The sequence below is a fragment of the Rissa tridactyla genome, chromosome Z, assembly GCF_028500815.1.
Source record: "Rissa tridactyla isolate bRisTri1 chromosome Z, bRisTri1.patW.cur.20221130, whole genome shotgun sequence".
NCBI classification, from domain to species: domain Eukaryota; kingdom Metazoa; phylum Chordata; class Aves; order Charadriiformes; family Laridae; genus Rissa; species Rissa tridactyla.
Window position 1 is genome coordinate 13,317,302 of NC_071497.1, and position 25,086 is coordinate 13,342,387.

At 39.0% G+C, this 25,086-nt stretch overlaps 1 protein-coding gene across 6 annotated transcripts in view; it reads right to left on the minus strand.

The window, feature by feature from the left end:
* Positions 1 to 25,086, minus strand: part of ELAVL2 (ELAV like RNA binding protein 2) — a 102,413-nt gene that overhangs the window by 23,601 nt on the left and 53,726 nt on the right. For all 6 annotated transcript variants that reach the window (XM_054185565.1, XM_054185564.1, XM_054185563.1 and 3 more), the window contains exon 3: positions 3,063 to 3,166. In XM_054185565.1, the coding sequence (XP_054041540.1) occupies positions 3,063 to 3,166 (104 nt within the window). The remainder of the gene's footprint in view (positions 1 to 3,062; positions 3,167 to 25,086) is intronic.

Sequence of the window (25,086 nt, forward strand, 5' to 3'; positions counted from 1 at the left end):
AATGCTATCTTACAAAGAAGGACAACTCCTAGGCTGCTAGCCTGGACAAACTACTTTCTTTCCCCTTTCCAATACATACTTGCATACACATCTACACATGTATCACCAGCATTAAATAAAATAATAAAACCCATCACCAGTAATAAAACCCATCTGCCAGCTCCCGCACACAGAGGCTCTGCCACTTCAGGCCTCTCACACCGGAGAGCTGGGAACAGGACAGCAGGAACCTCCTCAGCCCCAGTTCATCTGGCAAGGGAGGAAGAAGCACTCCATTACTGCCATCTGCAGCGTCCCCTTGGCAGCTACAATCCACAAAAGACCATGTCCATCATTCAAGCCATCTAGCATCCATGGAGAAAAGCCATTCCTGTGTGCTCCTGCTACCCCTAATAATCTAGGTAAAAACCTGTCTCCTATTCATGATCTTAGAAAGCTCTCCACCACCCACTCCTCTTTAGACAGAGAATCTTACTAAACTTTCGTGTTAATGTTGAAGTCTTTTACACCACACTGAAAGATATTCCTGTTCGGATAATCTGACAATAAATTCACCTGTATCTTTTTTTTTTTTGAAGGCATTTTCCCAGAAGCAATGGGAGGGGAAGCCACCGAGGATTTCCCTCCTCCCAAGCAGATGCCAAGCCAGCAAACCATGCACTGAATTTTCCTATCACTATGTGCAAGGCAATGACCCTGACATGCTGAGTTGCTCCTCTGCATTTTCCACATTTGGTTCCAGGACAATCCAAATGAAGTCATGGACAAACAAGTGGGTAGGCAGAAAAATCACTCCAGACACAGAAATCCACATTTTCACTGGCTCTTCAATAGAGCAGATCCAAAGTCCTTCCCAGCAGCAGCTTCTTCCAGAAGAGAAGCCAGAAAATTCTAAGATACAACTGGTTTTCATGAAGTTGTGTAATTAAATTAAGCCCAAACTTCACAGGCTACCTGCAATACAAGTAAGCGTGTTCACATTGAAAATAAATCAAATTATGCCACTGAGGGCACCATCTAATATGTATAAGTATATTGCCTAGCAGAGTGGGGTTCAGGTATCCAACACATCTAGACGTGCCTTCAACATCAATTGAACTGTGCCGCCCTACAGTTTTAATATTCAGGTCAAATCAGAAGGCACAAACTGGCATCATGTTAAACAAGACTAAGACTGCTATGACTTGCTTTGGAGGTGTGGATCTGAAATTCAGTTAAGATAGTTTGCAAACAGTTCAATAGTGTTTCATAAAGCATTCCACAGGTTGTTCTTCCTTTTAAAAAGGTATCAGGTAATAGGTTTTACTATCTCTACCCATACAGAAAAACCTAAGCCAACATTTTGCAAATTCACCTTTTCAATATATTTTATTTGAAGAAAACAGTAGGTGGCATACCCTATTAGGGATTAGAGAAATATATCCAATGACTAATGGGCTAGTATAGAAGCAGTGGATCAGAGGCAAGTGAGGATCAGAGGCCCCAGTCTGTAACACCTCACATCAGAATCAGGACAGTTCCTTCTGAATGGGAGTGTTCTTAGCTCAGCCACAATGTGAGGGTCCGTCACCAAACCAATGAGGTTACTTCCAGTTTTATAGGCCAATTGGAAACACTTTCAGCCATCAGTCTAGTGAACATTTCTACAGAAGTCCCAAAAATGTATAGATAGAACAAACAATTTTTTTTCTTTGAAGTCAAAAATATCCAGTAAAACTAGGCTATCCCATATTTTTCATGGGAAGGTATATGCACAAATCTCAATGACATCCATTTTCTAAAACTGAAAGTAAATCCAACTTATTACCCTGGGCAGATGCATTTTTCATTTGTCCAATCCAAGACATTAAGATCCAAGATACAGTGTACCTGCAATGCCACTGGAACGCAAACCCAGTTCCACCCAAAAGACTCTTTCAAGAAACTAGAGCACAAAATTACTTTCCTCAGTTTTCCCCTAAAGCAGAAAATGGGAGAGACTGCCTGTGGGCAAGAAGTCTGCCAGAAGCACGCAAGAAGCTTTCTGCAGCAAAGCATCCATTGTTATTGTGAGCCACAATTCACTGTTTGTTAACAGCAGTATTTAAGTTTCAATAGTGTAATCCACTTTATTAAATCTTACGAATCCAGAACAGATAGGCCATTCTGAACACAACTACTGCCATCTTATTTTTGTCTCAGTCATCTTGAAGTGGCTCCGCATTGCTTAAGGTCAAACCTTTTTACAGGTGAGCTTTATCTTACAGCTTAAATATGATCCTAGTTAGAGGGCAGTCACTACCCAAATGATCAGCTAGCAAACCCTGCTGTTTAAAGAGAAAGAGCAGGCTGATTGGAACATGGATGGCCTTCAGGCAATGTTCAAACGTCTGCATTCCCCAATAAAATTTATTTCATCTGCTCTCTCTGAGTATTTCAGAGCCCAAACAACTGCTCCAATGAGTATCCTCACACTTCCGATAATGGATTAACAGTAGATGAGAAAAAGTAACTCTAAGATTTCTACTTCTAGGCATTTAAGAAACTGAGTTTAGTAAACAATTACAAGACAAACAGAAAAAACAGGAATCCAAAACATTAGAGACCAGAGAGCCCTAGGACTCCCACAGTTCATAGATAACCAAAATAATTATTTCAGCATTTCATTTTAAGAATTTGCAAAAGAAACTAGACACTAGCAACCTAAAAAAGGCAGTATTAATAAGTTATACCATCTTCTTTGACAAGGTAAGAAGGAAACACAGTGCAGTGTTTAGATTATACGTAATATTGCATTTCTGCAACTGAAACGTACAATTTCTCAGTTAAAACAATTCAAGCTCACATCTAAAATGTTATCAAGTACACAAAAAAAATCTAGATTTTCTATACTTAATCATAATCTAAATCTAAACAGACTACAAAGCACTAACCATCTGCTACATAGTGAAGTCCTAGTCTATTCTATAGACATTAGTAGAATGTTTAAGTTACATGTGTAAAGGGAAAACAAATCATGCATCTGATCAACAAGAAGTCAAAACACTTCATTTGCTTTAAAAATCATAGTTAGCAATACATACTTTTATGGTTTTAGTTTGAAGTCTCAATCCATTCAGAGTGTTGATAGCTTTTTCGGCATCCTTGGGCTCAACGTAGTTCACAAAACCATAACCCAAGCTCTGTCCTGATTAAAGAGAGGAAGAAGAGTGATAATTAGTACTGCAGTGCTACGCAATGGGTAACTAACCATGTTTAAAACTTATATGGACACACTGAGCAAAACTTGCTTACATTAAAGAACAGTATCTGCCCCAGATAAAGTTTCAAAGGCTCACAACACCTAATTTTTCCAGTAAGGTTAGCGGTTTTTAACTAGCTCCCTCCGTTCCCATGGACTGCCCTAAGTTCAATGCAGAAATAGCTACAGTCAGTTTAATGAAAGACTTAAAAATTGCTATGCAAAATAGGTTCAGTAGTTTGTTACGATCTGTTAGAGACTAGAGGAAGTGCAGCAGCTTCACAGTTGAGACTACATCAAAAATCCACTACTCACTTTTGAACTTCTTAATTGAACAGAGAAAATACAGTGGTAAAATTCTGGACCAGTACTTGTAAATAAGTGTGTTTCAAATTTATTTCAGTATCAGAATTTGAGCCAAATTTGAAGCCAAACATTTCTACAGGTGTTATCACATACTAAATAGAGCCCCTCAGTAATAAGGAGTTCAAAGGCTCATTTTGTTTCTATATTCAGAACACCCAGTACAAGTAACCAGTCATGAGCTAAATATCATCCAAAAATGCAACATTTTCAGGTTCTTTTAGCATTGGTAATTCGGATGATAGATGGGCATAAAGCATTTTTAATTAGCTCTTAATCACTGAACCACAGCCCACTTCTAATAGTGTATTTTGTCTAAGCACTTCTTATTAAACACTGAGAGCTTAGCAGTAGTCATCTCTGGACAACTTCAAAACCTGAAGTATACCATCCTTAACTAGCATACTCCTTTAAAAATATTTTAGTGCATAAGTATCCAAACAGGTAAAAAAAAAAAGTAACATTAGCAAAAGGATACCACTTAGTAATACTACTATCCTTCATCAGCACAAACTTTTCAGAAAGTGTCTCCCGCACCTCTTGACCATTCTTTTTTTAGAATCAACAAGGTCCAAAAACCAGCCAACAAGCCACAGGGAAGCATCCAATATATCTAATTCACAAAACACTTGTTTGAAAGATTAGCTTGGAGATACAAACACATAAAAGGATAAACGATATTACATAAAGCACAAATGGCAAATTCATTTATTGCCAGCAAAGATATAAAAGAACCTATGCTGTCTGTATCAAGTTCTTGTATGGTATCTATACAGCATGTATTAAATAGTACATAAAGCAAACAACTGATGCAAAGTTTGTAACTGATTAAGTAAGACAAGAGAGGGTTTAGTAACAAGCCCGCCACTGCTGGCATTCATAATTTTGTAGAAAGTAGTCTACCATAGCACCAAAGTTTAGAGGACACCACCATACCCCCACCACCCAAAGCTACCCCCATTCTTCCCAATCTCCTCCTCAAAACAGCACACACACAAATAAATTGTCTACATGAAGCCGTGAACATGTTAATATATGCAAAGTTATTAGTAACACATCCAAATCCCAACAGGACAAAGTACTGAGCAACCTGCTCTAGACAACCCTGCTCTGAGCTGGAGGTTGGACTACATGATCTCTAGAAGCACCTCCAACCTCAGCAATGCTGTGTTTTTGCAACAAACAATATGGAAATATGCAGAAGCATTTCTGTATTAATTTACAGCTTTACCTAGATACAGCAAAGTTCCTTATTCTAGAAGCACTTTTTTCCTTTTTAGTTTGATTACAGTAGAGCAATTTCTATACCTGTCACCTGCATCACTCCCACTGTCTGCAGAAGCTGTTCCCAGCACTGTTTTCTAAAAAGAGCAACTTAAAGAAACATCTCTTTTTGTGCAGTGCTTTTTATTCTTATCTCCTAATACAGAAATGCTGATTTTTAGTGTTATTATTAAGTATGTCCTAGGAAGGAACCTATTTAAACAACAACCTTAAAAGACATTAAAATCTCAAAGAGAAAGCTATTTCATTTAAGACATTCCCAATACACTACTCACTAATTCTAGAGTGAACAGAAAAAGATGTGCCGAAATTATTCCTACTACCCTTCTGTTCATGTCATCTATTTTTCCGCATTAAAAACATCTCGACCACTGCAGGCACAGTGCATATCCAGCTGTTACAAAGGATATCATCCATGATCAGTTCTTCTGGAGACATTCTATTAGTTAAGCTTGGATCAGTCCTAGTAGACTAGCCTAGGAAGCTGCGCAAAGTCCAGTAATTTATTCAGGACAAACTTTAACTCATTCCTGTGGGTCTATTCTGCAATTTTGCAATTAATAAGAGCTTTCACTGTGAGGGTGGTGAAACACTGAAGCAGGTCACCCGGAGGGCTGTGAAGTCTCCATTCCTGGAGATACTCAAAGTCTGACTGGACATGGTCCTGGGCAACCTGCTCAAGGAGAACCTGCTTGAGGAAGGGGAGTTGACTAGATTACCTCCAGAAGTACCTTCCGCCCTTAATGATTCTGTGAATGGTTTCTTTTATCGAGTTGTTTTGTTTAATTTGGGCTATCATCTAAGATTCAAAGATGTTCAGATTTGACAGTCCAAAGGCCTTGTATTTGAAAAGGTTAAGAATAGGTAAAACTTCATAGAGATTGAAATTTTGACTGAAGATTAGTGGTTCATTATGCATTATCGATAGTTCAGAGTCAAAAAATCACTTCCTCCACAGAAGCACATAAGTTGAATCTTGGCTCTCAATAAGCAATACGAATAATTGGAAGTTGAACATGATTTCTGGAATCAGATGCTTGAGGGACCACTTTTAAGTCTTTCTGCTTGTGTTAAGGGAAAATGTTTAAGAGGTTTGCTAGTTCATATACAAATGTCTGAGTTTGTAAATCTAGACAAGGATTTCACAAAATGCAGTAGAAGCAGCTGTTTCAACGACCCACCAGATACCCCAATTATTGCGAAGTATGTCTGACAGCTGGTAGTATTTTTTCACTTGGTGCAAAAGTGCGAAATGGGTTACAAGAACTTAGAAGCTCAGTTCTTCCTAAGTGTTTCCCTGATGTACAGGACTTCAGTCCAGACTTATGCTAGTACCACTGCGGCTGTATGAGCCAGAGAGAAGCCCCATCTCATTGTGGATTTCAGGTGGAGAAAAGGCAGCATACACACTGAACACAAATTTTAGTCAAATAAAATTAGAGATACCTGGCTAGTATAATTCAAATAAGTTCTCCCTCTGTGCAGCCTTTCCCTTCTCCTCAATGTCTAAACTTTTTGCTTTCAATACCAACCGAGTACAAGCTAGATACACTTAAGCCAAATCAGCCACCACTTAGAATATCTAACAGGAGGAACTTCATTATTTAATAACTGTAATGACTAATTTGTATTGCCTGAAGCCAAGGATTAAACTAAACACTGACAGAAAACAGCTCTGGACTCTTCCATCTGTGCCTCTTCTACGCTAAACTCCACTTGCCAAGATAGAAGTCTCCTGCAGAACACACACTTGTTTCAAAATCTAGGAACACAGTTAAAGTAGATTATGTGTCTCAGTCCACAACGGGGTGATGGAAGAAAGAAGGTAAATCTATAGCTGTCCATGAGTTAAATAATCCTCAGATTTAAATGTATATCAAAAAGCAGCTTAGTTTCTTACTGTTTTGAGACAGGGTCAGCTCGATCTGGCTCTTGTCTCAGCTTTGTCTTTACAATTTGTGCATAATGACACTACAGTCTGAAAAGCCTCTGACACCTCTTGAACTCTTGAGCTGTCCTGGTGCTCTATCTACTATTGTGTGTTCAGGTATTTTGAATATCCAGTTTAGCCTTTCCTAGATCTTCAAAGTTATGACCCACTCAACCTCAACACAGACAAGAGACTATCTGCACACATCAGCTATTTATTCCATAACTCAGACTCCATAAATCAGGTTCTATAACTTCGCAAATTTAATACTGTATTATTTTTAGGTTATCCTAAAGAATGGACAGACTACGAGTTTCTTAGTTTTGTGAGTTATTACTTGTGCCAGTAAGAAGAAAACATTCACCACCTTCTAGGGGGAATATTCTGATCATTTGCAGAAGTGAGCAATACTTCAGAAGTTACATGCTTAAACTATCAGTTGAGGAGCTTCTCAGTAGTTCTCGTGGCTATTTCACAGCACTGTTTAAAGCTGTTTCTGTACACCTTCTACTAGATTTTGTGCTTGGGACACTACGAAAATTAGATGGTGTGGTGCAGAATAAAACAACAGTTAATTAAATGACTGGTAAAAGAAGAATTCACCTGAAATAGGGAAAGTCAAAATGATGAAGTGATCTGGAAGGAAAGACAAAGTAACTGAGGAAAAGCAGTATGACTTGAATTTTGCTTCAACAAAATCTGATAAAAACCAAAGACCACATAGCAGTAGAAGTGCATCTTGCAAGCCTGTAAGATAGCGAAGGACTTAAAGCAAAGGTTATGATTTCAAAGTTGATCTTCATTAATTACATTTTATGTTTTATGTAACTGACACTTGCAACAAAGTCAAATTCAAGCACAAGTGGCAAAACCCCCTTTCAGTCAGGCATCACTGTGAACCTATCTGTGCTATATCCACCACTAAGTGCATCACTGATAAATGTTCAACCTCTAAGAAAGTGTGAATGGGAAAGCAGTATGCTTCTCGCTTTAACAGAGTAAACTCTTCCGTTTATGTTTCAAGTTTTTGAGCTTCATAAATATCAACTGACCACCGCATATGATGATGATGATGTAAATTAAACAGTAATTTATTAGATAATGCCAATTTACTTTCTGGCATTACAGTCAATATACAGAACAGAATTGATTTTGAGAGAAGAGGGGCAAAAAGTAATTTAAAACAATTTCATTCTAATCAGTGTTTGAATGGACTGCTCAAGAGACTGAGTGGACATCCACATGCACACTGGAGAAGCGTAGGCAAAGTGATTTAACATTAAATAAGAAGCAAGTAAAGAACACATTGATTCAGTATTTAGAAAAGAAAAGCAGAAAGACTTCCCAGGCACCGGTCAGCGAAAGATCAAAAAAAAGTTTCAAGTTGGAAGAGGGGAAATAAACTAGTAGGAAGGTATAGCCTTCAGGTCACGGTGCTCCTGAATTTACTACTGTGCCTTGAAAAAATGTCACTTTTTTTTTTTTGCTTTAAAAACACACAGGCTCCAATTCACAATACTTAGAGAAGAAACACAAAGAAACCAGGTCTGTCTTGCCTAGGTTGTTTCACAAGTGTCTTCTTATTTCCTACAAGTGAAGCCTATTTAAAACTGCACACACCTGCAAAAGCCCAAAGAAAAAAAATCTCTGCTGTACAACATTCAGAGAAAGACTCAAATGGATGCTATCTCCACAGAGGAAACGGTCATACAAAGTAGATGTGATAGTGATGCCCGTTGTCCACTCTTAACATTCTGCTTTTAAAAGTAGCAGCAATATTACTTAAAGCAGAATAAAGCCCTTTTAGTTGAGTTAGTAAAACATCTTTCTCCTGATAACAAATACATTCAACTTTCTGAATAAGAATAATCTCACTCTGGAACTCAACTTACATGAAAGGACTCCTTGGCTATTTCCAACTGCTTCAACATTTTTAGGTAGACAGATTATAGTAGAGTCCTGTTCCAAGAACTTTATTTTAGAAGTAAAAACATCAATGAATACTTAGGTTGGACTACCGGAGATGTGACACAAATGAAGAAATGACAAAAAGATCAAGAAACTTAACAGGTTGTTTAGCAAAATGCAAGCCAAGTCTAGTTTTTCCTTGGTAACTCAGAAGGATTGTGGGTTTAAAAAAAATGCATCACTATACTGTACATTTTCATGAGGCACAGATATTTACACCAACTAAAAGGGGTTATTGATTAATTATTGAATGCTCAAAAGCAATTACAAGCCAGATCACTTTACTTGGTCACCATTACTTACTTTTGCAAAGCTCTCTTACGAACTTGGGGAGGAATATGAGATATAGAGACAATGCAATTTTTCCTATTGCCCTGTTGCTACCCAAATTATTCATAATGGAGAGATAAGTAAGGGTGTTGGTGACACGAAAAAGCAAGATAACTACTGAAGCTGTTTGAACACTGATGCATCTTAATACCTAGGAAATTCTTCTGCTGGAGAAGTGTTCACGTATGCGATACTTGGTTGCCTGGAACAGCCTAGGTGTCCCAAGGCATCCCCCAGTTCAATGTTGGGAGAGCAGCTAGTGAGACCTGTCACATAAGACTAGAGATTGCTCTAGATAGGACAATTAATAGGACATTATCAAGGAAGAGTGTGGAGCAACAGGTCATGTATTTTCCTATGGGTTGCTTTAGTGTAAAGGTTTCACTTCAAGTCCACTTCCATAGTAAATACAACTCATGTCCCCCATTTGAATGGGGAAGCTGACATAACTTGTTTTTTGCTTGTCTGCTGCCATTCTCAGCTGCGTACACACCCCTCTCTACTTTGTTACACATTTAGAGGTCACATATTCTGATTATAACATGAGGCACAATTCTTTTTCTAGATGCAAATGAAGTGTTGCACTCTAAAAGCTGGTGGTGCCTCCTTGCTATTGTCCGTCTATTGACAGACAGTTTCAAGGGCTAGACTGATAGTGCTGATCACCTGTCCAAGGCAGCAATTTATGCCTCAACTGGACTGAGGGCAGCACCCGTACATAGTAATGACCAGTTAAAGACAAGTGCACGATAACATGACAAAGGTTTTACTCTCCCCAGATATCTATATGTAATTGCCACCTCTGAGGAGTTTGTTCTTCTCAAATAATTTTTACTGTGTCTTCTAAGCTTCCTGTTTCTCTGGAGAACACAGAACTTATTTCCAAGTGGTACTCCAACTTATTACCACTACAGTGGTAAGAAAAACTGAAAGACATTCCAAACTAAATTATCTGCCTCCACCAAGCCCATTTTCTTCTCTCCAGCAAACCTGCATTAAGAGTCTACTGTTAACATTAAGGAGTTACACACACAGCTGAACCAGGCCATTTAGCCCAATGACACTGGGGCAGCAATTAAGATGTTTTACAGCCTCCCCTCTCAACCTCCCTGCGAAGTGGCCTACCTGACAATATTTCTTGCAAGAGAAAGTATACTCGCCAACATTCACTTCCTTCCTTTTCAACTTTTGGAAGCAGCGACAACAGCCACAGACAGTGGCTTGTCTTCTATAGCTGTAATATACTCGCCACATAACAGCTAAATTCCTCCATGCTGCTCTTCCAGAAAGGGCAAGAGCCTTCAGATCAGACAGCATCCTTGAAGGCCAAGTTAAAGATACCCCCTCCCTTCGACTATTATACTCAAACCTGGAAAACCGGTGAAAGTAAATAGAAAAATGTGGCTACAGCATGTAACATAAGAAAACTTCTGACACTAGATCGATATGCAGGAATGTCTCTGTGTGCCTGCTCCCTTCTGCAGTGGCCAAAGGGTGATAATATAACAGACATAGGAGCGCTGAATTGCTGCAAAATGCTTCTGTTACATTTTCAACCTATGAGCTACAAACTCAGTTTCAGGATAAACATTCCCTAAAGCTCGTAGGCTCCTCAGAACCAAGAATAAATACTATTTTAGGCAAAAGTGCCAAAAGGCAGCATCTTCAACATCTTTTTTCTCAATGGTACAGGGCTGGATGCATAGTAAGAGAGAGTTCAGTCATCTGAACTCTGCAGTCCTGTTTGCCTGAAAGTGCTCAAGTGTCATTTGCCATCTGTTATACCTTACAAGAAAGGCTCCAAAGGTAGACAAGTATTAGCTTTACTTAACAGATGCTAAGTAAGCCCTTTCAAAAGCTACTTCTGAAATGCTGTGAGAGCTGAAACACACAGGAAAAGTCTCTGCGATGTTACAAATGCACAGCAAACTCAAGTGCTGCATTTTCAATAGTCTTGCAACATTTTATCACTCCTGAAAAAGAATACATATTGTTTTCTGCATAACATCATGATTAGAGAATAGCTGGTTAATAAGATAGTTTTATTTCATGACTAATTAAAGCATCTTGACAATTTACTAGGTCTTCTCTGAATGTTTTTTGGGCAGCAACATTAAGTCTTACCCCAGGAATCTCTGGCCAATATCAAGCCTACTTATCTTCCGGTCTTGAAGTCTCTTGCTGTCCAGTTGTCTACTGAATCTGTGTCCTCACAACTCTCTTCTCTAAATAGCTAATGCTGAAGATAATTTTCCTACATGCATGATTGAGAAGCCTGTCTTCCCAGACAAAATCCAGAGCCAACATTGTAGAACTTTATTTTTGCTTAAGCACACAGCTGGTATTTTTTTTTTTTCAGCACTGCTCCATTAGTACACAATGGCATTATTACCAGATGACTAACAGGTGCTGAAAAACCAGCAGCTTTGGTACTAGAAGAGTTTTCATTACTGCATTTCTTCCCGGGGTCAACTCCTTGTGTTACTTGAACATGTTCTCCCTGCTCCTGTGAACCAGAATACTTGCCTTTTAACATGTGGCCAGATGCCCGTGACTCCTTGTCGCACCCGCCACACGAGGGAGCCCTTGGCTGCCGTTTCCCCGTCAGAGACATCCAACACCCAAGGCAAAGGCTAACTGAGCAAGCTACGTTCCTTAAGTAATGGTTGATTAAATTAACAGACTATACAGCTAGTCCTGTACCTTTGTCTGTAATTCTTAAACATTCCTGTAAGGTCTGCAGACAGACTAGAAAATCAACGGTTTCAAGGAATCGCTTTTTCCACCAACAAAAAATTAAAGACAAAACAAACACTACCATCAGCTGAGCTCTTGAAACCTTTTCAGTACATAATCAGCTTCTGGTAAGGTGAGAGTGAATGAGTGGCATGAAACGAACTGGTTCTTTTTAACGAGCAAGCTTAGGTAGTTTCTAAGTTCCACCTGCCCTTCTCCACTTACTGATCTCCTCAACAGGTAACATTAGTGTAAGAAAAGTAGCCCCAGTAATTGAGTGCTGTCAGTGCTAATTCTTAAAAGAAAAAACCCCAAACTATCATTCAGTTTTGGATTATGATTCTGACATGCACATTAAATAAAAAGCAAAAAAACCCCTGAAGAACACTTACATTTGGTTAATAATACATCTGAAAACTAATACATACTGCTAAATTATAAAACTAGTTTCACGGTCTAGTACAAACATTTACCACAAGCCCACGCTAATGATACTCTGAAAAATTAAAAATCTCAATAGCAAATAATAGGTATTCATGCATTTACCTTCCACAGAGGGCAATCAAAAAATTTTAAGATAAGTAGGCATTTAAAAAAATAGGTTATTTCTATAATACAGTCATTGATTTCTGTATAGTGACATTTCAGGCCATTTCAACTTGTGCAAGAAGTCATCATACTGCACAATAATGAATTAAAGGAATATAGCCATCAAGAACTACAATACCACACAGAAGAAATGCTAAAAAAGCCTATCTTCCAAAAAATTACATAGTATTTGCATAAAGATGACAGAAGAACACACTTCTGAGGTTCAGTAGTGAAGTCTAGAAGCTGAAACTCAATGCCTGTAAGCCTACAGAAAAAAAAAGTAAGAATTCTAACAGACTGAGGACTTTGTTTTTTATACTTTAACTTAAGCTACATATGCTGCCTTCAGTGCTTTACTCCTTGAAGGACTGCCAGCCAGTCCCTGACTGGAAGGGAGCAGTCCATTTTGCTAGTGAATATTAATACATTTTCTGCCACCAGTCATGCAAGTATTCATTTTACATCAAATGCTATTTTTAATAAACTCAGCATAACTTTGTTTAAAGCCATAAATTTCTGTCCCTGTGTATGAAGATAATTGGTAAAGACCTACTAAAGTATTGTAAGAACAAGTCATCCTCATATCTTTATAAACAGGACCAAGTCAAGTTCACAGGAATCTGATGTAAGGCTTTATTCTACCTTTCATCACTCCTGAAGTTGCACATACTGGTGGAAGAATGCTGTTAAAAGAAACACACGTGACAACATCACAAGCCTATATACAAAGGCTCTCATTTGAATTCATCTCATCAACCCATATAATTTCTCAGAAGTCTCCTAAAATTTCAAAGCAGAGATGTGTTCCCTGACCAGCACACAAAAGCAGAAGTGGCACTGTATAAAAGACACAGCATTATGTTAAGGTCAACCTAAAAACTGCAAGTAGTCACAGCCTATGATGTCCTGAAGGTAAGACAGTATGGCCATGGGTAAGATCAACAGCACTTCTGGCCTTTAGCGCAATTTCACGAGCATGACAATTTGGTAAAGAGTTTCAGACATAGCAGCAAGAAACACTCGAACCTTTTGTTAGTCTGCATTTGCAATTTAAGACATCAAAATGCTCCACAATATGCAAGGCTGATCCTCCTGAGAGACAAGCCCACAGAGGACTCTCTTGTGCCAAGACAGGAGGATCGTTCAGCTGGTACCAGCTCTTTTTCAGAAAAAAGTTACTGTATCTTCATAAATCACCATTCTCAACTACATCTGATTCAAACCACTGAGATTACCACAGTAGTATTTTCACACTGAATAAGGCGAGAAGCACACACCCAGACATGCAGTTCACTTAACTGCAGCACTGTTCCTAAAACTACCAACATACCTATGGTATCTCTAACAAGAGGGGATAAAGGAATATGCAAATAACACCACCAGCATTGCTTTCTTCCCATTTACTTTTAACGTAAGTTATTGTTCAAGTTTCACAATCCTTTGAAGTTTGCATTAAGGCTTGAACCGGATTTTAAAATCAGCTTCAGCAAAACGAAGGAAACTGCACGAGCCACCGAGCGATCTCCAATTTAACTGCAGTTTGCTCATAGTTCCAGTAGATGGATTCTATCTACTGACCACTCATAATTAATATACTACTGAGCTAGCAAGCTAGTCAGCTTGCAAAAATATGCCTGTAAATCATGATCGTTACTAGATTTCAGTATCTGATACTTAGATGCCTCTTTCTCCTAAGCCCATTTTCTCAGGTATTGCTCTGAATCTGGAAAAATGGAAGTTGAGACTGAATGAAAAGGATCGAACACTGATCAAAGTACTTGACAGTTTATCCTGACATCCAGTAAGAAGATAATAGCTGTTTAATTACAGACATAAACAGACCTGTCCTGAAAGTCAGAGTTTTTCAGGATAAGAAACTGAAGTTTCATCTCAGCCAGGTACAAGTCTACCCTTTTATCAACTTAGTGCCATCCTCTTGCCTTGCATCTTGTTCTTCACATGTGATGAACATCATCTGCTACTTCATCAACACAAGCATGCTGATGTTGGATACAAAAATGAGGGTGCAGCTCTGGTTCTTCCCCACAGCAGGCAGAGAAAGTCAAGGGCAGGGGGCACTGTGGATGCTATGATTTACATGAACCTGATCTAAGATGTTCAATAAGCCAGAAAAGACATTAACTGGGGGTTACTAACAGACATACCACATCCAAATAGGAAATCTCAACACTATTAACACAGTTGGAAGCAAGGACTGTGTGGGAAGGTGTATGCTTTTGCACAAGCAAAAGTAATAGGGCATTTGCTTATGGACACTACAGGTGGTTGAACACTGATAGTCTTGCCTCTTGTGTTCGAAGATAACTAGTGACAACCATGAACTGCTTGAAATAACGATGACTGACCTGGGGACCACACTTTCTTACAAACTAGCTTGTCATATTACAAGTAGAAGCTCCTTCCTATGCTAACGTGAAAGCATACGACAGAATTTGTGGAATTGGCTATTTTTTTGAAAGCTGGCTTTACCTTTTAATTTTTACCATTATTAGTAGTAACATGTTCTATGCAGCTGAGAAGTTTTATCTTTCACAGGCAATTTGTTCCTTGTCAGGAATATGGCCGGCAGTGTTAAATATTCTGCCCTATTGTACCACCTAGTCACATTAAATAATAAGCAGGTGGGTAACGCACTTTGCTTTACTGCTGAGGTGTTTAGAAGCATTTGGTAATTGTTGCACCCAACTAAAGAAATAGCATGACACTTAGAACAAATTCTCTTCCCAAACTTCACATTAACACATACTATTGCTGGGGTTTTGTTTTTCTTTCAGACTATCTGCTACGTTATCTCAGAGTTTTGAAAAACACCCTGAGACATACTGTGATGAAAAGTCTGAAAACTATTTTTCCCCCCTAGGGCACATTTTGCAAAAGTTAACTTGCAGTATTGCTTTCAATCGTAGAGTTTCTTCTGGTCTTTACTGATGATTGAAAAACAATTGTTGCCAAAAGCTACTTTATTTTCCTAGTCTAAGTGTTAGCTGTCAACTCAAAAAATATGTCCCTGCAAGTATGTCAAAGGATAATATCCTTCTTTCAGTTTTAATAGCTGTGATTAACAAACAAGAACAACTACTAACCTGCAATACAGAATAGTAGAAAAGAAGCCACTTATTGTAGTTGGTAAATACACGCAGGAAAAGGATATGCTAAGAAAAGCTCACATTTTCATTACTTGAAACTGAAACATGTCTACACAAAGTAATTCTTACAGCAACACAGCAAAATTCTTCCAGAAGGAAGCTTTTGTTATTAAAAAGGTGGGGCGGGGGGGAATAATCAATGCATCTTGCTATAGATGCAAGACTTCATAATCATTGAGCAGCAACATTAGGCTGTGGCTTAACCTGCATAAAGCCATAGGTACCACCAGAAAGACCAGAAGATAAAAAGCAACTTTTATCTTCAACAGATCCAGAAACTCAGAATACAGGAAAGAATTCAGATTACAAGTCTCCTTCTGTTTTAGTTAGTTCTACCATGTCTCGAATAGCTTGAAGGTAACATGGCTGTGCCTTTGATAACTCTGGTAGTTGACTGATTTACAAAAATAGTTTACGGAATCATAAAGTGAAATGCAGGATCAGAGTTGTATCTGTCAGTTATTTTCCCTTTATATGTGGATTAAAGTATTATGAAACTAAAACCAGAGGCTTACAACATTTTTCTTCTGTTGCCTTCTACAACTTTCAATGTATTCCTACTCACACTAATGACAAAAAAAATACATAAAAAAATCCTTTTCTGCAGTTGAGCACACAGAAAGATGATGTCAGCCTGGCAAATTAGCATTGTAAGAACTGCCATCTTAAGTGTCCCACAATGAAAGCAAATAAAATGTAGAAAACAAAATGCGTTCATAGAGCAAGTATAAGTATATGAAGCTAAAGAAAGTTCCTTGCCTGTATTTAAGGTCTTGTTTCTATACTGCAATATACCAGCTGCTTCGATACATAATAGACTAACCATGAACCAGTTAGGACCATCTGCAGCTTGAAGTCTTATTACTTAGCATTCTGCTTGTCATGACTAAGAGGAAGTACCCACTTTCTGTAGGGATACCCAGGTCCTTACAATCCACATGACATCCTTGGAGTGAAAGGGCTTCAGGGTGTGCAGGTCTGTAACACTACTACTATCCAGAGGTAGACTTCACTGAAACACACCTTGATTATTATAAATACCTCACAGTAATCTCACAGCACAGTTACCCTGAAAGGCAGCGAGATGCCCATAAAAACACATTACTCAGTCTCTTAACACACACACACACACACTAGAATTAGCATTTATTCAAACAGCCATCCTAGAATCACTAGGACATAACAGCAGTATACACCTACAAGTAACTATGAAAGAGCAAGCGGTGACAAGACATGCCAAACAGGCAGGCTGGGGACTCCTAAAGGGAAGCAAAGAGCACCACCTCTGCTGAAAGCGCACAAGATATCCCACATTACTAGAGGACCAGTGCCAATTTGCAAGACCCAACATTTTCACAGGCTTCTTTTAAGTTACTGCAATCAAGGACGAGAGTGAATTTTAATTTATCTGCAGAAAAGTGCAAGAGAATGTATATTGCATTAATTCCCATCAAAAAGCACAGTGCTTGCTGAAAAGCAGAGTGATTTAATGAAGATGATCTGATTCACCACATTCAGAGAAGTCCCTGCTCATATTTAGCTTTATAAAAAGAGTTCCAGTTTTAAAACATCAAGTCCTTGCTTACGTTTTATATCGACATCACCTCATTAATTGAGGTTAATATATGGATGAATAAACTGTTTAATTATTTTAAAAAAATGGCTTGTTTCCACAATGTCAGTATTAAGAACTGACTAATTAGGTAACTTAACTGAATCCCTGAACAGGCTATGCAGGTTTAGTCAAACAGGGTTTTTTTTCTACCATTTATTTTTAAAAACAAAGCCTATAAACTTCCAAAACCATTGTAGTGCCTGCAAAAGAGTGAAAAGCAAGTGGATGCAAATGCTAAGACAATCAAGTGCTATCTTGATAAACATAAGATGAGACAAGTACCTTCATCCCCAGCTGCTTGCATGACTCATTTCCAGGAAACATGCAAAGTCCAATACATTATGCAGTTTACTATGAAAAAGCACAGTTAACGCCCCTAAATCCTTTTCAATAACATAAATAGCGATATGCAGAATCAGAGAAAAGTAACTCTAGGATACAATATTAACAGGCCTAAGACAAGCCTCCATTAACAGTGCTCCGGATCCATGCATAATGCTTGTTTGAAAACATAACTCCTTCAGGATTATTCCTGCAGTCCAGACAACAGGACAGTACTCCAACCATGAGCTAAGTAGACAAATGCTACGCTGTTGTACTTTCTTCCAAACAAGCACACAAGTTCAAAATTACTTGTTGTGCTACAACACACTGAGTCCCTAGGCCACATCAGAGACTGCATTTTAACAGCTGCAGAGTTCAAAACATGGCCTATCTTGAAAATTAAAAAGCTGATACCAAGAACAACCCTCCCCCTGCACACCCACCCCCAGAAAAATCCATGCTTAAAAACCTTAAGCAAGTTGCTCCAGAGAAGAGATCAAACAGTCACTATATATAAATTTGCCTCCAATCCCATTGGGTTTTTATTCTTGAGTTCACATTTTAGTTAAGTTCTGCACAAGGGATCCTGCGAGCAAGATAACAGTTTGCCTGGCAACATCTTTTGTCCACGTCCCTGCTGAAATCAGAAATCGTCAGGCTGGCAGAACTCATTCCTTCTCTCAGCACACCACGAAGCAGCAGGTAGCAAGAACCTCTGCCTCTCACAGACTCAGCACACCACAAAAGAGCAGCCAGCTTCAGTGAGTTCCTCCATTAGCTGCCAAACTACTCTCCCACTACAAGTGCACTCAAAACATTGCAGAAACATCTGACAGATTAGAGTGGTATAGGACTGCAAACATCACGTACACTGGGAGTAAGGACTGAGAAGGAAGAAGAGCTGTGGAGTTTCACAAAAATAGCAAACCTCTTTTGGAAAAGAGCTGCCTGTTCATTCATGTGGTCCTTCCTGTATGACGCAGTTATGATACATAAGCAAATACCTGGAATTCCATCTACTCACTGTCCAACCATCCTCAAAATTTTAGTTTTTTTGAGCAATGTTTAAATCTTTCTATACTGTAGATAAATAGTTACCTTCCAGACTAAGCCACTCCACAGATATGCTATACTATTTGTCTTCTCTTGCTTTCTCTGGAACATGGAGAAAGGAGAACAACTTGCCCAGTTTGTCTCCTACCCCATCTCCACATAAAATACTTCAAGGTGTCAGCAAGTCTAGAGTCTCAGGTTAAGGCCTAAGTATATGACCATACTTTCTTCCCACACTCCTCTAAGGTTGGTTTAGATGCCCTAGAATTAGTGTAGGCAAGCAAAAGATTTAAGGTTGAAAAGTAAGCTAACACTGTTCAAAGCAATAGCAAAAGAAACTGCCAGCCTAGGCTCAACTGAACAATGAGATCACTCTGAAACTTTAAAGTTCATGTACAGAATAAGTCAGGAGCTTTGCAGTAGCGCTGACAAGAAATAGGGTTTCCAACAGTTCTGCTCTTGCCAGACACTAACATGGGCTAGGAGGTTTTGCATTGGTATGATAGAAGTAAGAAAACTGCAGAAGTTAAGAAGTTTCACATGTTCTGGATTCAAGGAGCCAGTCAGACAACACACATTTACTGCTTGCGCTGAGGAGTCACAGTACGTTTCGCCCTGATTACCAGAAGATTGCTACAGAAGTCACAAAAAGCATTAGAGCTATCACTAAGAGATCCTCATTTCACCCCTGTTCTCCTGAGACAGAGCACCTACCCCACAGAAAGAAAAACCCTTCTCCATCTCACAGCTGCAGTTGTTCGGGCAAACTACAGTTCAGCACTGTCACCAGGTGTTTCCTCAGACTCTGCGCTGGAATAGAGTTCCCTATAACCAAGGATCTGACAGCACAGAGTTCCTCCTAACATTGCACTGACTGTACGCGTATACACTGCACACACTGAATTATGACCAGTGTTAACTAGAACTATTACTGCTGTTAACAACCTAAGCTCAACTCTGATGACGTCACGTACAACTCCATACATGCTTCCTATTTTCTTCTGTGACCAACCCCAGAATCCTTTGCATTTATTACCATGGTTCTTCAATGAATAGAGAGAAAGTGTATGAGAAACTTTGGTATTAACAACTATTTCTGCACAAACTCTAATTGCAAACACACCAACTACAGCTGCATCCACAACTTTCTGGAAGTGTTCACCTTCTAGGAAATTTTTTAGAACTGTAGTTCTAGACAGATTCCGAGTTGTGTGCCGCATTTTGCATCTGCACTATATGCAAAACAGTAATGGAACAATACTTCCAGGTATTGAGAACTTGGACAGCAAGATGAAATATGCACAGTTAAACAAGACAGATAGGCCTATTTCCATAAGACTAAAGTTGGCACAACAGAAGGAAAAAGAAATGTGACCCTTCCTCTACATGACTATCACACTCTACTATTTCTAGATTGTAAAAGTCCACAAAATTTTTTAAGGGTCACATAATAAAACCTGAAGCCTTTACTCTGAGAGCCTATAAAGTTGACCATAATGAAACCCCACTGCAATGTGACAGATAGTTATCAGTCACAGGGCCAAATGGGAATACAGATTTTTGGAAAGAGGTGTGCAAAAGGACCAGGCTTTCAACCAAAATTTAAGCTTCACAGGGAGGCAGCTGGATCAATTTTAAAAAAAACAGGCCCATATAACAGTGATCTGCAAGAATGTCCTGAAATAGACTTTCTCTTTGCCTTCAGGTTTAGAAAGCAGAAAGTCTAACAGCAGGAAGTGATGCAAAAAGAAACCTTCAGGTGGAGGGCACCTGCCTCCTCCTACTAAATGGAATAAAACAGTTACCAGGACTTCACAGCACACAAGTCTATGGATGTGAACTACTGTTCCAGGCTAGATCTCTAAATACCCATCTCCAGCCTACCTATCAGGTATGCTAAACTGAAAATCAAGTCTACATTTATGCATTATTACTAGTTTAAACGCATTCTGTTAAAAAGACAAGAAAAACTGACCTATCAACAAAAACGTTCTCTTTTAAAGAAAGTTAATTTTATGAGCATATGATTATTATAACAGGAGAAGAGCACAACAGCTTTGAAGCCAAGAAAACTAAGAAATTCTCACAAATTTATGACGTCTGATTTCAGCTGCTCTCTGAAATTAAGAGTCTCAATTCCACAAAGTGTCAGTTTAGCTAACAACTCCGTAAGTACTCCTGGGTAAATAACCAAGAAGCAAAGGCCTGAAATCAGCACAATGCAAAAACTAAGCATTTATCTTCTACATGCACAACTGAATCTGCACTAATGACAGTGGGTGCTAAAAAAAAAGTGCAGTCTTCTTTGTAAGGACACCACATTCATTGCCGTTTTTACCCATACTCAAGTTTCAAGACCAGAAAACGTAGTTTGCCACACTAAAGCGTTCATTTTTACGTAGTAGCTACCGCTGTCCCTTGCATTTTCTTAACAGGTGCCAAATCCATCTATCATGCATGAGCAGAAAGTTTGCGCTGTTAAGTGCTTGAACTGGGGCAGTTTGACAATTAGACTTTATCCCATTTTATCTTCTTCTCTTACATTTAAAGTATTTTTAGCTTAATTTTTATAATTACACATGTTCAACACTGAATTAAGTAAAATGTTATCTGCAGCTTTTAAATATGTAGAAACACTTAAGAAACTAAATTAAACTGCTACCTAGAGCAGCTGGTAAGAATTCCATTACGGTACTTTGTTGAGATCAGCGTCTCCCACCTATTGTACAACTATAATTAGTTCATGTGGTAGTTCCGTACCTTGTATATACATACATCTACCTTAGTCAAAAGCATATGAGAGTTAACATAGACTCTAAAAATATCTGGGCACAATGACTGATTCCAGCCAGATTCTCTTGTTAGCAAGTGAAGATAAGTGACATTCATGCCCCACTTGTCAGATGCTGCTCTTGATGGGATTCTCACATGAAAAACGGACCCTCATTCAACATCCTTTAAAATGTTCATTAGTAGCAAGGTTTAATTTCTCTACCTTCAGTAGAACAACAGAACAATAATCAGCTATTTTAATGCTTGCTGAGAGCACTTTCAGTGTTTTTCCATTAATTGAGCAAGTGAACTTCACTTCACCTACCAATGTTGCCCCAATGGCAAGTTGTACCCATGAACCAACCACATGCTTGGAGATGACCAGCAAGAACTTTCTGCAATTCAGCCTTCTTCCCTACCTCCCTCACTACTAAACCTTTACATAAAAATCAGTAAGGGACATAAACTTTGTGTTCACAGTACAGTGCATGGAACTAGAACCACTGGTTGAAACAATTAAGATGTTGTTTTAACAAATTCCACACCATGAAAAAAAGCATTACTGAAACTACTAGAACAGCCCTTTTGAAACAGGGCTTCAGAGTACTCACACGATATTAAAAAATTAACTCCAGGGTGCCTCCCTTCCCTCCTAATAGGTTTTCCAAAGGCAGCAAGACCCTCAAGCTCAACTCACTGCAATCCTAACGAGTGCAGACAGCTTCAAGGAACTGGGGCACTAGCAGTATTAAATGCACTTCAGTGTTGCAGATTTGACCTCAGACTGAGTATTAAATAACAGGGTGGGAGATAACTTAGTGCAAATCCACAGGATATTCTGACAAGTATTTGAGTCAAGACAGTAGTAGCCATTGTTAATGCCTCTGAATTTCAACATGTGGCTTTCATGACCCAGTATGTAGCAGACTTCTTCATGTCTTTAAATTTACACTAGTGGATCACATTAACGAGGTATGGTCTGGCACTGACGCTGCGTGCTAATATGGACAGATAGGTTAGAATTTCTTTTCTTCATCAAATGTTTCACTTCTGAGAAATAGTTCACCTGTATGTTTAATATCATTCACCCATGCTGATAATACCAGATTTCTTAGTGTTTCTATACTGGAGCTGGCTAATCTGCTTGGCAGGCAGCTCTCAGTTCCAGGGTGTGATAAACGAAGGATGCATCCAATACTGTTATGGGCCAACCTGAATCAGTCAAAGGCAGACCAAAGCTTTGCCCTATATCAATTCTCATTTGCAGTTTAGCCTGTATGAAAGTGTATTTCAATTTCTACACTCCCCTAAATTTCTCATCAATTCAAGATATTCACCAAGTATGCAGTACTCATGACAGTTCATTTAAGATGGAAAAAGATTACTGCTTTAAGACAAGAATTAAACCAATATAATTCTGAAATGCATGCCAAATCTCTTCCTTCAAAGCAACCTAGTAACAATCCCTGTTCTGAGATGTAGAAAGAAAAGGAAAATTTGCTTTTCAAGAACTCTGTAGAAAACCTGAAAATGAGTAAGAACAGGACTGGAACTAGAGCATCTCCCCAGCATCCACAAACACAAGGTAATCTTGCTCCAGGCTACTTAAATCAGAAGTATTGCTCCCAATGCACCTATAAGGTCAGACACCACTTTTCTCAATCTCATTTATACTAAAGCCTTTTGGAACAAGACTGATGCAATGTTTTTGCTGGCAGCTGAAAGTATGCCTCAAAGCAGATGATCTGCTCTCTGATAAAGGAGAAACATCAACTATATCTCCAATAATTCCAACCCTGAAGTTCTCACCTACTAAGGATGTAATTTAAATTCAGGACCCTTTTAGGCATCACTTTATGCTATACAGAAGACATAATACCTTCAAACAAGAGGTCTGCAGTTAAGTCCCAGGCAAGGAGTCTTTTCACACCAACTAGCAGCAATGTAAGCTTCTGTATATAAAACATCAAAACCATCATTTAAGGATGTGGGCAATTTGCACATCCATCATTAAGACCTTGAGGCTCACTTCTGTGTGCCTGCAGCAGCCTCTTAATTGGGAGAAGCATGTAATCCTTAAGCAACTTTAATAAGGAATGCTAAATATGTGAACTCAGATCTGCAAGACAGAGATAAACACTTTGAATAGCCATCTCACTAACTGATCAAGAACCAGTTATATCTTTCCACTGCTGGAACAACAGGTCAGGAAACCGCTAAGTGAAAGACTTTTTATTTCAAAGCACTGAAGTCATGACCTATAGAGAACACAGGCTTGTTTTCTGCACCCACCAGCCTTCAGCTGAAGACAGCAAGGTGTGGCACAAGCCCAGTCTAGTTTTTTTGGCATCCCTAAGCACATTAGGTATTCTTCACAATGAAACGTAGAGACTGCTTTGAGGCTTGGTCAGCCCAGAAGGACTAAAAGCAGCAGCTTCAGCAGCCAAGCCTACCATGCTGAAAGCACGGTACTTTACAGATTTAGCCATTCCACTACCTTATGGCTCAAGAGCAAGCCACTTGCTATGGGAAGAAGTGCTCATCATTCAGATCCAAAGGGAGGCAAAGCAACCTTCAGAAGTCAGACTACTCAATAAGAAAGAAGCCAAAAGGTCAGTGTTGGGCTTTAAGCAGTCTCTTAGCTTGACTCTTTTGTGCCACTAACTGATCCCTACCTCAGGAAAGGTAAGGCTGCCAGCAATCACCAACTGAAATGAGGAACAGCCATGAAGCATGGCCCAGTGAATTCACCAAGACAGAAGCATGTGTTTTGTCAGTCATCTTTTAAAAGTCATACTCTTCAGGCAGGATCCCCTTGTTTTGGGGCAAATTGCTTTGAAATTAACAAACTGTGTGTAGAACAGTCAGTAGAAAGCACTGAGACTTAAAAAAAATCCCATTATTGCAGCCTCAGAAGGATAGCCTCACCTCTCTTCAGGCCTGAATATGGACATTGCGCCTTCTCTTTAGTTTCCACTTTGTGCAGTACCTGAAGTCAAGCATAAAACTGACTGATGTTGTATAAAGCTGAACTGCACGGAAGTAGGGCTTGAGAATGCACCTTGTGACTGGGGAAAAAGAAGTGCAGGGCAACAAAACTGTCTAGAGGACAGTAGCCAAGACCTATAATCAAGAGTAACCAATGCCAAAAACATCCCTTTGTATGTAACAGGTTATTATCACACCATGCACAAGTAAATATCTATTTGGACACAGTCACAAATACTGTCTCCAGCATGCAGAGAATAATGACAGAAAAAAGCATTCTCAAAAAAGGTGGTGATTATTCAGTGTCACATCAGTATTTTCCCTATTGTATATTAGCAGAATGCAGGTACATGAGCAGTGGCAACTAAACTACTTCATATTATTCAAAAAAGGTACAGGTTAAAGTCAGTCTCACTGTGCAGACTAGATGGTCAAATTTAGAAGAGATCCCTAACTTAGTTCACTCTGGTTACTCTCAGCAGGTGCAGATGTACTTGAACTAAACACACAAGAAATAATCCCTGTAGTATCTTTTTGCTGCCAGATTCTTGTTTAAGCATCATCCTTGTACCAATGACACAGTAGTATCTGCATCAATGTGGGAAAAGGTGGCATAACTTCTTTCTGCCACACTAGAAGAGTGAATATGTCATCAGGACAAGAGAAGAACGCATGCGCTGCATGCCAAAGACAAGTCCTAGGGTTGGTGCTAGAGCTGCCTGAAGACCTTTTCCTTTTTTTCCAG